This window comes from Pseudonaja textilis, chromosome 3 (genome assembly GCF_049901715.1).
Source record: "Pseudonaja textilis isolate UNSWEBS1 chromosome 3, rPseTex1.2, whole genome shotgun sequence".
Lineage (NCBI taxonomy): Eukaryota > Metazoa > Chordata > Lepidosauria > Squamata > Elapidae > Pseudonaja > Pseudonaja textilis.
Window position 1 is genome coordinate 152,787,448 of NC_141992.1, and position 16,569 is coordinate 152,804,016.

The 16,569-nt window shown below is 39.7% G+C and overlaps 1 protein-coding gene across 4 annotated transcripts; it reads right to left on the reverse strand.

Moving 5' to 3' along the window:
* Positions 1 to 2,652: 2,652 nt before the first annotated feature.
* Positions 2,653 to 14,903, reverse strand: TGIF1 (TGFB induced factor homeobox 1). Of its 4 annotated transcripts, none has more exons than XM_026699359.2 (3): positions 13,684 to 14,903; positions 5,311 to 5,537; positions 2,653 to 3,680 (listed from the first exon to the last, which is right to left on the reverse strand). In XM_026699359.2, the coding sequence occupies exons 1-3, from the start codon at positions 13,697 to 13,699 to the stop codon at positions 3,132 to 3,134; spliced, it is 792 nt and encodes a 263-aa protein (XP_026555144.1). In that variant the 5' UTR covers positions 13,700 to 14,903; the 3' UTR covers positions 2,653 to 3,131. The 4 variants fall into 4 exon arrangements, with proteins under 4 accessions (XP_026555144.1, XP_087787261.1, XP_026555143.1 ...); XM_087931135.1 differs by lacking the exon at positions 13,684 to 14,903 and adding an exon at positions 12,941 to 13,058; XM_026699358.2 differs by lacking the exon at positions 13,684 to 14,903 and adding an exon at positions 11,996 to 12,266.
* Positions 14,904 to 16,569: the final 1,666 nt, after the last annotated feature.

The following is a 16,569-nucleotide window of genomic DNA, read 5'->3' on the forward strand; positions in this document are numbered from 1 at the left end:
TTTGATGCTATTCATGTATCACTGAACATCTAGCCATGTGTTTATATGCATATTCAGCTGGTTATGTGGAGCTACCTACATGCTTTAACATATAATTGCTACAAAGATATTAGAATCCTGTATTTAAGCTCCTAAATCAGGAATATAAATACAGGTATGGCATTAGTGTCTATATATGTGAACATGTACCAAAGATCTCATTCCCATTATATTTATCTGTAGGGGAGGGGGAAAGGGAGCAAGAGATACCACATACATAATGATGTCTTCATTCAAATAATGTAACATTCACATAGCTAAATCATTTGTAGACTGCCTAACTTACACAAGGATTTGAAGCAGATTACGAGCAACAGTAGCCAATAAAAAAGTAATGAATCTAGATAATCTAAGGCAGCCCTAAGACCATAGGTGCCCATATGTTTTGTATAATAGGAAAGTTTTCAAAGCTTTCTTAATAGGATGCATTCCTTACTCTGCAAGTAAAGTACAAGGGGCAAAGCTTTCTCTGAGAAGTGTTGTTGCCAAGTGCCTCTTTTTCCTTATCTCCTGTAGGCTGAGTACTTTTATCAGGTGCTGCCACAGCCTTAGATTATAATCAGAAGTTTGCTTTTAAGCCAAAGAAAATATAACCAATACCACCAGAGTTACACCACTGTAATGCTACCCTTGTTTAGCTGATAGGCTTCTGGTTATTAGATTAGATGAAACTTCCAAGCCATCTTAAAAGCAGCCCCAAGACCTGCCTGAACTGTCTTACAATGGAGTGTGCCAAAGGCATGATTAACTTTTGCCAGGGAGTCCCAGTTCAGAAAGGTCTGAAATTAATGCAAAGACCTTCGTGGCCACAGTCTCTATCTAATGTTCCAGCAAGTGTCATGAATGCAGGACCTTCAAAACATGGATTTGCTCCAATAGAGGAGCATGACCCTATTAAGAATCAAAATTGGAATTGTATTCAGGCCAATGAAACATCAACAAAGAGTAAGTATCAAGTTTGAAGAGATTTAATTTAAGCTTGATTTGACCCATCTAGGTGCCAGAATGATTCCATAGTTGATGGTATAAAAAGCCACCAACAAGTCTAAAACATCAGAAGGGACACTTTGCACCCTGGTCAAACAAAGGTCATTCATAAGGGCAACCAATGCAATTTCCATCCCATGCCCAGGCCTGAATTACAACTGCAAGAAGTCAAGAAAATCTGTTTCTTTGGGATTCTTGTTGGATTCCAACTGCCTTCCTTTAAAAGGCAAGGTTAGAAATTAGTTAATAGTTGTTCTATGTGGTTGGGTTGAACACTGGCTTTAGGAGAAGGTATACCATTACTTCCTCAAGATGACTAGAATTTCCCATTCCCTTAACAAAGCAGTAATCACTTCCCGAATGCAACCACAAACATTGATCCATGTTACAAGTGGCTAAACTCATGTTGCAAAGGGCCCAATACACATTAATTGAATTTGTTCAATTAAGATTACATCCGATCTTCTTGCAAGACATTGCCTTGGACTTCTTGACAGATCCTGTTGAAATGGAACTAAGCTTAGAGAAAGTGTGAAATACTGTATTTTAACTAGTAAAAATGTTGTAAATGTGGCTTCATGACACCAAGAGCATCTTCACTATTTTTCACCAAAAAGAATGGGTAGCCTTAAACACATGCAAGTCTGCAAATACGGTAAGAGCAAAGAAATTGCTGTCCTTATTGCTATGAAATACCTAGAGATAAAACTGTGACTGGTTAGGTTCATACTTTTTTTCCACCATCATTTTAGGTGTCTCTACATTTGTTTCATCTTCTGCAGTTCCTCTGCAGAACCAAGGAACTTGCTAGATCCTGCAAGGGAGGAGGGAAATTTGAAAACTTTCATTTGGCTTCCTGAACATTTTCATGTTTCAGAGATTAGTGGGACATACAACAAAGCTGATTGGAGAATACCTCAAGCAATTCCCCAAAGCCCAAATAGATCTTGAGTGGATTATTTCAACATTTCTACAGAGATTAAACATAATGGTAAGATGCATGAAAACCAAAAAGTGCGCTGACCCCAGCAAAGTTGTCCATTTTCAGATCACATTGCTGTGCTCTGAGATAAAAAACAGATTTAACATGTGATCATCTGTGTGTATTTGGATGAAAATCTTATTCCCTACCATCATCATGAAGGCTAAAAAAATTATGTTCCACTTGAGAATGTATATATATGTAGAGAATAAAATGTTTTTGTGTTTAATAATCCTTTGGGAGAGGGTCATCTTAAATTCAGTTTTCAGATAAATATGGATTTGCTATAAGACATTTTGGAAAAAAAGTATCTTAACCATATTAAAATAACCAATGGTTAATCAATAAGACAGTGAAATCACTTTGTTTTTAAATAAACAAGGAACTTGCATTTAAATGTTTTGTTTAAGCAGAATTGTCTACAATCAAGAATATGCCATAAACTGTACTAAAGGAAATACATTAAGCTCTTACAGCACGTTTCATTGCCAGCCATTTATAATCAGTAGCAGCACAAATTTAAATCAAATTCTTTTAAAGTTTTTTTTAAAACAGTGTTGAAAGAACTGAATGTCTCCATATTACAATGCAAATTTTCTACCTTTTGAAACACTAGTTCAACAAAATACTCAGGGCAAATCAACTATTAAAGAAAATATTTTATTACATCATGAAAAAGTATAATCATTCAAATCCAAACTTGTTTTAAAATCTGAACTTTTTTAAGACAGTCCAATGGTATATTTTGTTCCACATGTGAATGATATGAATACTAATCTTATTACTAAATATTGCACAGTCTGAAAGAGACAAATAATGAAAACAAAACAAAATCACATGATCTTGGGAACCATCTCACATTATGAAAAGAAAAAACCTACTAAGAAACTTAAAATAAAAGGAGGGAGGTTTGCTTCTACAGTAGCTTTAAGTTTATAATTCTTGGAATGACTGGAATCCACTGAAGACCATAACAGGGATAGGAAGCTTCATTTCAGCAATCCCTTGTGCAAATAAGATTAATTAGAAGAAATAATGCAGTTAAATCCTTGATACCATTGAAACAATTGCCACGTCTTTCTGTTACATCCCTGTTGGGGGAAGAGAAAATACGAAGAACAATTTATGCCATGAGTTTTGCCTGCAATTCCATCTCCGCTGCCTGTTTCAGTGCAACATCCACCAGGAGTTGAAATCCACTGAAGTCCTGATTGAGATCTGGGGGAGTTGGAGGAGGAGTGTTGAAAAGCCCGCTTTGTGCATTCGAACTAGGTCCCAACTTATCCTCATGGAATAGGAGAGAGTTGTCTGTAAAGTTGGTAGGAGAAGCCCACTGAAGGTCATCTGTAGTCTGACCTGTGCCAGAGGGCTGATTGAAATGGAAAGGGACATCTTTCAGTGCAGTTACGGTGGTATGACAAATTACTGAGGGACGAGCCAAAAAAGATCCTGGAGAAGAAGCATTACAAGTCTTGTTTGGTCTTGGGCTACCAGAGAGAATGGAGCTCTCAATCAGGGGAATGCAGTTTTTTGAGCTGGAAAATTCCACTGGGTGGCCATCAATTACTTTGGTCCCTCTCCGTGAGATAGTAAATTGATTTGGGTCCTTTCCATCCTTCCTCAACATGTCAGGCAAAAGCCTGCGCCGTGCATTGATGAACCAGTTGCAGACCTGAGAATACAATGACATTTTCATTCTTACCTTCATTCAATTCCATTTATGTATTGCATGAAAGCAGTTCAGCTAAATGCCTGAATCCCTTCAAGCTAAATTTCTAAACCTGACCAGAAAAAAAAAAAGGCTGGCAAACAAGTTTTGACACACCCTAAAGAAAGTCTTTCCTGATCCGGCCAGCCCCTCCTCTCAGCAGAAAACTCGAAGATTGTAATGGGTAAAGACCTAAGTTTGGTTTTAAGTCTGAATATATGTTATGAACAAAGAGTAATCTTGGAGTAATGAACAAAGAGTAATCTAATTCATTACAGTTAAGTTAATTAACAACAGGAAAACATTTTCCTCTGAAACAGTAACTCCTCCCTAAAGGAGTTACTGATTTGCCTTGTTCAACTGACTATGTCAACAGGCAAAAGAGGGATTACCTCATCAAGTTTGCCCTTGTTTGAGTATCAAGCCAGTTTCCTGGGCAATAAAAGAAAGTCCAACAGTCCTTTTTTGTTTACTGTACAAGAACTGTTTCTCCTTACAAAGAAAATGTGTGGGATACCTACAAAGAAATAATACCAATTACTCTTGGGCCAACACGGCAAAACCAGATTTACAATAAAGCCTATGAAATAGGCTGAGCTGACACACTCCAAAAACATAAATATACTCATAACCTGCTACAAATTCTGCACACGCAATGTATTTTTTTAAATAAGTAACAGTCAATGGATTGGAAGAAAATTATGTTAAAAATCCCGCAAACAAAATAAGTATTTAAAAATTCTCCTTTTGTGTTTTTATATCCTCCCTCCCTGTATGGTTTAAGTTTAATAATAAAAGCCATTTTTATAAGCTTTCGAGTCTTGGAAAAGCTTCATATATTTAAATTCATACACCCAGATTATATTAAATACTGCTACAAATCTTATTTCAAATGTTAGAAAATGAAACTACATATATATTCACAAAGCAAGTAAAACTTACGTAGAGAATTATTACACATTCACCTCCTTTTTTACTTGCAGAAAGGAGCAAGCAACACTTAATTTACACACTCAGAATTGTATTTTTTCACAATTTGGAACAGAAACCAATCACTTGCATTCTTAAGTAAATCTTAGTGCTGTCAATTAGACACGAACTGATTCCTAAATATGCAAAAAGAGGTATTTCAGTAAGAAAGGACACTGAGTTTCAAGGGTACTGCATTTAGAAGATTTGGAAAAACTGAAATTCACATTCTTTCCATCAATGTTACTACGTGAGCTTGCCTCATGTAAATCAGGATTTCTCATTAGGCTGGGAGCTTAAATTGTCCTAATAAAAAGCACTGAACATTCATACTTATTTTAGGCACTGAGCAAAAGGTTATTCCTGGGTAAGCAGGCATCCAACCCACTTAAGCAATGAACTTTGTGGGTCTATAGAAAAACCCAGGCTGAAATAATACCTTTGTCAATCAAATACCAAGACACTTTTTAAGTAAAGTGGAAGCTAACAGTCAATAGAACACTGCGTAATAATACTGTGCTATGCCACCCAATGTCTATTAACTTAAAAGTAAAATATATAGTATTCAGCAGGTAAACAAACTTGTCATTATTGTCTTAAGCTTCATTAAAACACGCTTACATACCTGTAGTGTGGAAAGGTGCGTCTGTCTCGACAATAGTGCTTTCTCTTGTTCAGAAGGATAAGCATTGTAACGGTGCTCATACAGCCAGTCCCGAAGAATCTGGACCGATTCTTTGGGCAGGTTACCCCGTCTTCTCCTCTTGATTGAGCAGGCTGAAGAAGAGAGATCCAGGGGAACATCCATGCTGTCATCGTCTTCTGTCTCACTGCCTGATAGTGCAGCAGCACCTATGATGCACATGAAAAGGTGTGATGGTATCTCTCCTAATTCTGCATTTCTCTATTCAAACACATTATCACCATCCTTTACAATAAAAATGTGGTAATATGCACCAATGAGGACTAGGTAGAAAGTCCTAGTATCTTTCATTCTGAAAATTTGAGCAACTCAGGTATCTGCCTGTATACATGCCATGATTTGCTTTATTTTGAGAACCACACCATTTATTGGCCAACAATGTGTATATTCATCTGGCCAATTTTCTTCCAAATTAATTCTATCACTTTTTACTAACTTAGAACAATTGTTCAGAGCTAATTCAGTCAGAACACTAAAGTGTGGTTATTTAATTAGGATTTGTTGAAAAATCAAATAGGCCAAACTAACTCAAAAAGCTAAGTAATAAGCGGGGGTTTAAGTTATGATAACCCATCATTCACAGCCAGAATGAAACACCCAAGATGTCTGATCCCAGTGTATTTTTTGTGGCACACAAACCACTCTCATTATTAATGCTATCTATGAGAATAATAAAAATAAACACACAGAATAAAAAAATCAAAAACAAATTAGTACCATAAACTGTTTCCCATTCACAATTGACCTTTCTAAATTGCTACTCATCATCACTGACTTTACATGAACATTCTAACATGAAATCATCCAAGAATAATACCTTGGTAATTAGACTTACTAAAATTAAAAGCTGGATATGAGACTTCTTTCTAAACAATTAACATTTTGCATGAAGTATCACAATATCTTTTACAAATAGAAATCTCAACCCTATTTCTACAATTGTACTTGCAAATTAGCATTTAGCACTAATACAGTGAGAAAAAAAAATCATGAGAATGGTCAATTATCCCTCAGAATGATAGCCACATTTCCTTCATCTTCTCCCTGAAATCCTCAAGAAAGATAGTTTGTCTATATTAGAATGAAGGTTTTTTTTTTCCTCCAGCCTTTCTATACTTACTACTATAAGTATCTATAGGTTCTCATTTAGCAACCACAATTGGGACCAGCAACTGTATCTCTAAGTGAGGTAGTTTCTAAGTGAGAACTCATATGACACAACTGTGCTGTCCTCTCTCCCACTCTCCAATCCTTTGAAATGGTAATCCCACCAGTGCTGGGGTAGCTGGCTTGAAACTGACAAGACAAGCTTCTGTTTTTGTTTGCCTCCTAATCACTTCCCAAGTTTTGGGAATGCTCAACCCTGATATAATTAGTAAGAAAGAAATTAATGTTTCCATTGATATAGAATTTACATTCGGTGAAGAAGGAATTACAAGAGAGTAAGCTGACACACAAAGGGGAACACACATGGAAAGCAACATGCTGGCCTTGGCAACCATGGGCACACTGCACAAATAGCCTGGTGTATTCCCCCGTGTGTACCTTCTTTCTTTCTTGTATTGCTTCCTCTCCAATCTTTCCACTCTGCAATATTGGGAGAGAACCACAGGTCAGGCACAGGACAACACATAGTGACTATAATAAATGACTTCACTATGAAGTCATAAATGTGGACAGTGGTGTAAAGTCCCCCCCGCCCCCAGCACTATTGTAACTTTGGATGGATGTTGAATGAGGCCATTGGTAAGTGAGGACTATCTGTAGTTCAATTTCTCTTGGGTCATCTTTAACAGTGATAGCAGGTTTTATTGCAACAAGAACTCAGCATATTTGGCATTGGATAAAAAGGGGAAATGATTATTACTTCTTATCATAACTCCACCTCCATGAACACAAGAGATTTTCATCCTATATATTGGAAAATAGTTCAGTCTCTTGACACAGGCAGCCACTCATCAAGACCTGTTCTTTCCAATAGAATAACAGCTCCTCTCTCTGAATACTGATCTAGTGACGTTATTTTCTCAAACTAGTAAATACAAGTATTACTAAAGGGTTTAATTAATTCTACCACCTCTTATGAGAAGGGCTTAATTGTTCTTCTTTTGTGCTGTCACCTTTTATTCTTTCTTGTTCCAATGTACCACTGGAAATAACTATGTAATTTATCCCACAGTATAATTTGAAAACTAAGCAAAGTTGATCAAATTTGTTATAGAGCTGGCAACATTTTAAAATGGACCACATCGGACTGAGAATTGCAGATTAAAAATAAATAAATCGGGAAAAGTATTCCAATGCATCCCTAATGGAAAAAGCAGTTAGGCAATGAATTAGGTTGTTATCCCCTCCTTCATTCCAAATCCTTTCCATTCTCGATTCCACTCACATGACCTAGACTGGAGCTACAATTAAAGGATTGGATATTGTTCCAGAAGCCACATTCTGCACGCTTTCTCTGCTTTGCTTCTTCCAGCAATGGTCCTGTATCTTTTCAGAATGTCTGATGGTGAGGGATAACAATTGAGGCTTTCTCAAGCATAAAATACATTGATGGGAAAACTGCGCTCATTGTTTATCGGTGGATACTTTTCCCCCAGCAACTTCCAGTGTTATTTATGAACATAAACTCTGGTAACCCAGTTTGTTATTATACCTTCTAAGAGATACTGTTCAATGAAAATAGAAACTTTTCAAGGTAAAGAAATGCATGTTATCTACCAACAGAAGCATAACATATCATGCGCAGGGCTAAGAATGAGAATTCTGGTGTTCAATTGTATCAGAGCTCAAGATCTACTTGTGGTCATACTGTGTCATTAGTATGTCAGTAAACTGGGTGATTACAATACGTCAATGTTCTCCAAATATAATGATATAGCTAACTGTTGGGCCATCTAGCCTGAAGAGAACACAGAGATTAACATGTGTCCTGTAACAATAATGAACCACCAGTGGAGGAAGGTGGATGGGGACAAGGTGGAAAGCAAAGTGAAAGGCCTCAGGCACTTACTGTACATGTTGATGGGTTTATTTTGCATTTTCAGATGTTTATCTAGCATATTCAGAAGCGGGCTGTGGTAATGTTTACAAAACTTTCTTAACCATTGCTAATTTAAACCTGGTTTAATCAACTAATCAAAATTTCTGAGGTCAGACAAACAGTGAACCTAGGGTTCGTAGAGTGGTTAACCACTCTGTGATCCAATGCATCATGTGAGCATAATATATATGAAATCAAAGGTCTCTTTTCATTGTGTTTGATATAATTTACAATATGTTACATATTCATATAGTATCTTTCAATAAAAATTGAAAGTTTTGTGGCAAAGGTCTTCACATGAATGGAACAAATGTTTAAAAGGGGGGGGCATTATATCAGGGTTTGAACTACAGGTAGTCCTCCACTTACAGTAGTTCACGGCACTGAAAAAAATGACTCAAGACAGTTTTTCAGTTACGACTGTTGGATCATCTCCATGATCATGTGATCAAAATTGGCAACTGGTTCATATTTGCTATGTGATCGTTTTTTTGCTACCTTCTGACAAGCAAAGTCAATGGGGAAGCCAGATTCACTTTACAACTTTAACAATTGCAGTGATTCACTTAACAATTGTGGCAAGAAAGGTCATAAAATGGGACAAAACTCACTTAACAAATGTCTCATTTAGCATCAGAAATTTTGGGCACGTAAATCAAGGACTACCTGTATACAAGGCCAGATTTTCTTTTTTAATCAGCGCTCTACCAGCAATGAATAGCCTGGATTTCAGTCTGATAGTATCTATTTGCTAAAACTGTTGATAGTAGAATACAATCTAAAAGGGTAGTTTATGCCTTATAGAAGCATAGAAATGTGTCAACAGAATGGAAAATTCCTTTTAAAAACTTTGTACAGTGATACCAGATAGTTAATGATATTTAGAACTTATTGTTGTAGTAAGTTCCCTTCTCTCCGGATGCATTTGTGACCTTCCTTACCAATATATAATGGTCTGATTCCTAGGCCTTTAGTCATTGCTCTCACCATTAGTGCCCTTCATACATGGATAAAGAACAGGAATTCATTCAGAGATGTAATAAAAAAAACAAGTCAATGGATCCTAGCATATTACACAAAATGTACACCTAAATGCTGAGAAAAGCAATCAAGCAATCAAACTATTTCAGCTAGCCAGAACAGAAGATTGCTTTAAAAAGCAAAGAAAAAACAAACAAACTTGAAACTAAAAGATGTTCAAAGGCTAGAAAATGTATTCTGGTGCCTTCAAAACAAAATGTAAAAGCTGCTCTTCTCCTCACCCCCGTAAACATGAAAAAAGGTGAACCGGTAAAACTCCTGACAGTATAAATAAAAATTAAAGCAAGAACAAACCTGCAGTACTGAGTGCTCTTTGATCTGCTTACTTATTGTGACATGTTCCCTCTGCTCAGAGGTTAATGAGACAAAACAGGTTTGGACTCAACAGGAGAAAAATGCTATGCAACTTTTTTGGGTAGGTGGTGGTGGAATGGATAATAAGCAGATTTCAATAAAGGAGCATTAATTACCAGAAAAGAGACCCTGTATTTGTGCAGAAGCTGCAGTTACAGGAAACTACAGGGAGCATTAGATGCAAACTAGTCCAGTTGATTTTATTTTTATTAGAGCAAAGGCCATATTGGTGCTGCCATGGCAGTGTTTACATTGGAGCGTTTGTGCTGATTACTAACAAGGGAAAACCAAAGCTACCCTGTAATCAGTCTGTGCTCTCTGCATTTCCTGTTTTAAGAAGGAACAGTTAAAAAGGTGGCCTGACTAGGCTGCCTGTCTCAGTGGATCACTACTGCTTTGTTATTTGTTTCTTTACAGGATTCTTGCAGGGAGAAGTATTTGCACCCTTAATTTAACATAGATTACAATTTTAACATGACTTACTTGGTCATAGTGGAACCAAAGCACCAATTTTAATTTTTAAAAAATAGCTTATTTTAAATTCATCTAAGTACCGAAAAATATTTAGCTAACAGAAATATTTAGTAATTTAACATTGTACTGCATATTAATATATAAGAGTTTGTGTTATTGAACTAACTTTAATGTTCAGTAGTTATTTGTTCTTCTAAAGACAATAGTTTTAACAATACTATTTGTCTAACAAAACAAACCCAAACCCAGAGTTATAATTTGCAGGTACATTATAAGGTCACTTTGTCCAAAGTTTATGGGCACAGTTGATTTTCATCTCATAGTGCAGGGCTCAGTTTGAAAAATCTCTTCTAAAGAACATGCACAGTATGACAGCTTGTCTAAATACACCTAAACAAGGATAAATATCTTTTATGTGTAGATTAATTACCTGTTTGCTTCTTTGTGGCCAAAAAGTTAACATGAAATTATTCTTTAAGCCATGCCCACATCTGTAAGCTAAGCATGATAAGAGTATTAATTCCTTAATTTTTGCATAATAAGGAAATGACAAAGCTACTTAAAATTTAACCTTATGAAATAATGGAACTGCTGTTCTAGGGGAAGTATTACATGGGAAAGTGGTAGATACCAGCTGCTTTGATAAATTTACAAAATGCCTTATATCAAATAAATTCACTTTGCACCATAAGCAGTGTACAAAATGCTTTCTCCACAAATCTCTTTGTGTGTGAAACTCTTTATTAAGCTGTTTTGCAGAGCAGTTCAGTCATTTTTCAGAAAACACCTGCAGAATTTATACAGGATTCAAATTCTTAATTTGAAAACCTTAAGATTCTACATATGTGGTATTGACTCTTTCAATATGCAAGAAAGACAAAATTACAAAGAAAAATAGCAGACTTGAGACTGACATAAAATTAAAGATATGGATACAGCGCTAAGTTTTTAACTGCTAAGACAATAAATATTACTTGAAAAAAATAAGAACTTTCTTAGAACTGACTTTCTAATATTTATAAGCACATAATCCTTTAAAGTTCATTTTGGCCAGAAAGAAACAAGTTGTAGCATTCTACCTGTGAGCTTTACTGTAGAAAGGATGTGTATCTTTAACTTTTTAAAAGTTAGAGAAAGTAGTTTAGAGATTTTAATAGGAATATAGCTCTTCAAAATTCAACATGTTTTTCATTGAAATTTCACCATATTCTAAAATGGAAAACTTTTATCATCAGGCAAAAAAATTGTAGATGCATATGGTCCCAAGTTGTAGTGACAAAGGAAAAAGTTTTGGACGTGAGGTATGAGGAAATAAAATCCCAGAGATACACATAGTAATCATTATGCTAAAGCTTAGTCACATGTAACTCATTGTGTGCTTTCACAAAACAATGGTAATAGCAGATTTATCATAATTTGTGTAAGGATACATAGGTATACTGTAGGTGTTTTAAGAACACTTTCAATGACATGATCAGTGAAAGTTTAAGTCTACTAACTCATCTATCCCACCTTTAATATTTCTCAGACTACAGAAAGCTACACCAGCAATAGAAAAAACAATACATTCATATAAAATTGGAGTGTACAAATCTTCTTAGGTTATAGTACAAAAAGAAATTTCAGACTTCCAGACCACATGTACCATTAACTATCCAACTTTTGTTCTGATCTCCTTTATATTCCATGTACCTGAAAACTTTTCCTCATGTTCTTTTTGATCAACTCCTCCACTCCTTCCACCTTCTCTCATGCACTTAACGTGTTAACATTTTTTATTAAACATTGTCTGGCCTGACAGAACAGGAAGCATGCTTAAAGTTGACAAGACAGGAGCTCCAGATTTTAAACACGCGTGCACAAAACACATTATCTCACATCCCACCCCTCCTCTTCCCAAAATCTTGGAACAATGGATCCGCATGCAGGAAACCAGCTCACCATCACTGTTCAAATAGAGCACAGCAGCAGTTACAAAAACAACCCCTATACAAACTATCCAGTGTGGAATTTTTTGCTCAATAATGTAACAAACATTTTGTACAAAGTTCAAAAACAATTATATTTGTCTTTTAACTTCAGAGGTAGGCCATGGTATTGTTGGAGCACATACTTTTACACACACAAAGTTGTATCCTTTCACATATTTTACTGTGTGCTTACATTATTATTTAATGGTTCTAACTTGTTAGCTCACTTTCCTTTTTACATTTCCTAGTTACATGTCACTACACAAGATCAGCTGCATGGAAAAGAAGTTTTAGATACATTTCAAAAGCAAAATACTGATTTTCCAGTGACCCACAAAGCCTAACTCCTTGTTAAAAACAGGAGTTACATTGTGTCTTTCCACTGGACTCCCTAACTCTAAGCCACTGACTTCTTTTTTCATAGTGTTCATGTAGCTACTACTGTAACATAAACTACAGGTAGCATACACAGGTAAGAAACTCTAACTCCATGGGGCAAATTAGGAATAAACATGGACAAGACTGTGCTGCTCCATTCACAAAAAGAGTGATACCTTACAAGGTATTTCACCAGGTCCAGTGTTTTTTAAAGTGATTATCAGTTATCTCGTATAGCCCAGCCTTTCCTCTGACAATAACCTATAAACTTGCTTTTGTGTCTTCTTACAAAAAAATTAACGGCATTTTTTTCTTTTCTTTTACACGTCCAGAGAGTCTCAGGCGTGGGAGATCCGCTCCCCGGGCATTCTTCCCCGATTTTTGCAGAGGCTCCACCCCCGTCTCTCTGCCCCCTCCCTCTCCGACAAGCGCAAACAAAGAAACTCCTTCAAGCACGCTGTTGCTAGTCTAAGAATTTGTTTTCAGATGCCGCCTTGCTCGCAATATCGCGTGTTCAACAGCAAAACGAACCAGAAAAGGCGACAAAAAACAAAACAAAAAGCAGACTCGAGAAGAAAGAGCCGCGAGCGGGTCGGGGAGAAGAAAGAGTCGGAGAGGAAAACTTTTGTTTCGGACACAAAACGGGCAGGAGACTTGGGGTTTGACAGGGCGCCAGCAGCTGAAGGGCTGGCAACCTTCAAACCGACTTCGCTGCGGTCTTGTTTTGTTGTGTTGTGTTTGTTAATGTCTGGACGGGGAAGCCCCCTCAACTGCTCCCCTCCTCCTCAACTTCGTGTTAACGCCGTACAAAGAAGGTCGGGGGGGGGCTTTCTTTTTTTTAAAAAAAAAGGGGGGGGGGGAGGAAGAAGTCCCAATTTCTTCCACAGCCTGTACTCGAGAGTTGCGCACTCTTCCGCCTGACAATTGTTTAGCAACGCCACGAGGTAGGCAGCGGGGGCTCCTTTTCACTTGGAAGTCAGAGAAGAGAAAGAGAGAAAGAGACGCTCGAAACAGGACAAACTCTATACTTACTTTTCTGAGCTTTCATTTCGCTGCCCTTCCCGCCTTCTCGTGGAAGATCCCCCTCCTTTTATTGCCAGGAAAAGAGAGAGAAACTTTGGAAAAGAAAAGGGGGAAGAAAAAAAAAAGAAGGGGAGGGGGGAGAAAAGAGCGGAGAAGAGAGGCGGCGGATTCCAGCGGGGTCCTTTGCAAAGGCGGCGTCTGACGCTGCGGGACGGACGGGGCTGGCTGGTGCAGAAAGTAACTTGAGAGTAGCCCTCTCGCCGCTTCTTCCTTCTTTGTTCTTCAACTGGTGCTTTGGCACAAGCTGCTGCTGTTGCTGCCGCCTCCGCCACGAGGTGTGCCCTCCCCCACCTCCCGGCCCTGACTAAGCGGGAGAGGAGCCACTACTGCCCCTCCCCTCCTCTCCTGCAGGCTGGCCGGCTGGGTAACGGCTTTGGGGGGGGGGGAGAGAGAAGAGGGCGAGTCTTGTCAAAATACCGGCGCTAAACCGAAAGAAGGGCGGGGGGAGAGCAGCTCTTCCCTAGACGCGGCGTAAACACATGGGCAGGCGAGGAGAGCCTCATTCATAATCTGTCCTTTTAAATTTAAAGGATCGCTAATTTAACAAAAACGGAAAAGTAGGCAAAGGGGAAGTCATGGGGATGGGGGGTGGGAAATAATTTAAATGCTTCTGGCGCCGGGAGCTCTGCCCGAAACGGTGTAAATGCCGTTTATAAAGTTTGCGTCAACAGCCTGCTTCGGCAATTTCCTCAGGTGGAGGGGGCTCTCGCTCCCCAAGCCCGTCTTCGGTTTGATCAGCGTGGTAGACCTCGGTGCAGGTCTTTCTTGGCTTATTACAATCAGGTTTCCATCCCATGAGTCCTCGTCTCCCGTCTCTTCCCCTCCCCCCCGTTTTTGGCCGTGCACGTAGTAAGCCAGGTGGCTCAAATCTTGTTCCGCTTCCTCCGAGATCGCTGCAGCTCCTGCTCCGAATAATGCGTTACTGGCTTGAGTAAACCCTTCAAACGCTTTCCGCCGAGTTTACAGGGGGAGGGAAGCGATTCCTATTTTTTTTTAAAAAAAACCTACCACCATCTCAGCCTGGATCCTACCCCAAATCCGCTTTAGAAGCTCCCCCCACCCCCGAATCTACATCACCGCGCTTTGGGATACATGCGATCTGCTAACTTAAAACAAGCCCAGCTACAAGATGAACCGTTGTGTTGGCTTAACTTGGGACAGGAGGTGTGCGAGTTTAAGTAACGCGAGAATCAAGAGAGTTGCCTGGAACGGCGCGGTTTCTTCCGTCTGTTCAGGCTGTGAGTTGGAGGGAAACTAAAAACAAACATTACGTCAGTTCCAATTTACACGGAGGGAAGTTGGCCGATCCCGAAGTTACGCTACTTTCCCACCACTCCGCTTCTACTAATGAAACGAGTTCCGTATATTTTGCACGTGTTCATTTAAGGGGGGCGGATGTCCGACCCCCGTGACCTCTCAGTTTTCCGTCTGAAGGCTTTCATTCATCTCCGTGGAATAAACACGTGCGTGACGCGTTTGTTTTCCTCGACGCTATCCTAGCAGCGTTCCTGGGACGGATCCGACTGTAGCCGAATGAGACCCGCCGGCCCCCGCACTTCAGATGGCCGGAGCTGCAATGCGTGGGCCTTCAGGGACGGAGAAAAGTCTTCTTTTCCTTCCCGTAAAGAAGACGCTTCTCATCTGGGATGGAAAAGCACCCTCTTGATTAAGCGCCAGCCCGTCACCTAGCCTGGATTTTAACGAGCACATTCATCATGACTAAATGTGAATGTCATGCAGTAATTATCGCAACCGAGAAGCGCACGGCGTAACTCAGTCAAACAAGCCGCGTCTCCCAGCCACTCAACCACCAGCTGACTGAGCTGCAGACAAACGGGGCCTTCAGAGGCCACGTGGTTCAACTTCCGGAAGGGAGCGGGAGTGGGGTGGGGGAATAGGCGCTCCGGGAAGAATCCTGTTTTTACGCGCTTGTTCTCGGGTCCTCGCTATACAAAGGTGAATAACCACGTTGCCACCAGAGCCTCGTCGTTTTCTTTAAATAACTTAGCAGCGCGCCAGTTCATGGAGTTAAGATTACAGTATGGCAAACCGGGGCTGGGTAGGAGGATCGCGCTAAAGCGCTAATCTTCCAAGCGTTACCCCCCACCCACCCCGGTTGATCCGTTTAAACAAACGAACAAAAAAACCACCACCCCTTCTCAAGTTCATTTGCATATCGGTCCCAAGGAATAAATACGCCTGCCCTTCTATGTTTCTGAGCAGCTTTTAGGGATTTGCCGTGTGATCGTTAATGACGGGATTCCCCCAGCTGATCCGCAGCACTTGAAAGGACTTCCGAGGAGGCATACTATAAGTAAGAATGACGACATGTGGCCCCAGCCTTCTTCTGCCTTTCAGAAGAGACCTAAAAACTCTGTCGACCCCCGTTCTTCCAACGATCGAGTCTTGTGTTTCGTTCCTCGGAAATCAGACTGTAAACAAGGCACCAGCCTTTTCTCGCAGTGCGCGTCTCTCTCTCTCTCTCTCTCTCTCCCCTGCAAGGCTCTCTTGCGGCGCTGGACTTGCGCTTGCGAAAGGGCGGCCAGGCTCTCGATCCTTATAGCGCAGAAACCCCCGAAGCTTCTTGCCTGCAGCCCGGGGGTCGCTTTCGCCGACGAGCCGCAATTGGTGACCGAAGCTGAGTCAGGGACACCTCACATCCGGGCTGAGCGCATCCAAGCGTCGCCAAGCGGTTGCTTTGCCATCCTGACAGTTTCGCTCGCAGCCAGTGCGGGTGTCTGACGATGCGGAAACGCGGCGGCTTTTGGAGGAAATCCCAGCTGGCCTGACTTTTTCCATCTTCCTCTGAGGCTCGCTTCCTTGTTCGGGGAAGCA

Bases quoted from the DNA above. Each gene is read 5' to 3' on its own strand.
- TGIF1 (XM_087931134.1), bottom strand. From the start codon at position 7,021: ATGTGTTGTCCTGTGCCTGACCTGTGGTTCTCTCCCAATATTGCAGAG. The intron at 5,538-6,858 runs GTGTGTTCCCCT...TGTGCATCATAG, and splicing joins GCCAGCATGTTGCTTTCCAT to GTGCTGCTGCACTATCAGGC. The intron at 3,681-5,310 runs GTATGTAAGCGT...TTGTATTCTCAG, and splicing joins CGCACCTTTCCACACTACAG to GTCTGCAACTGGTTCATCAA.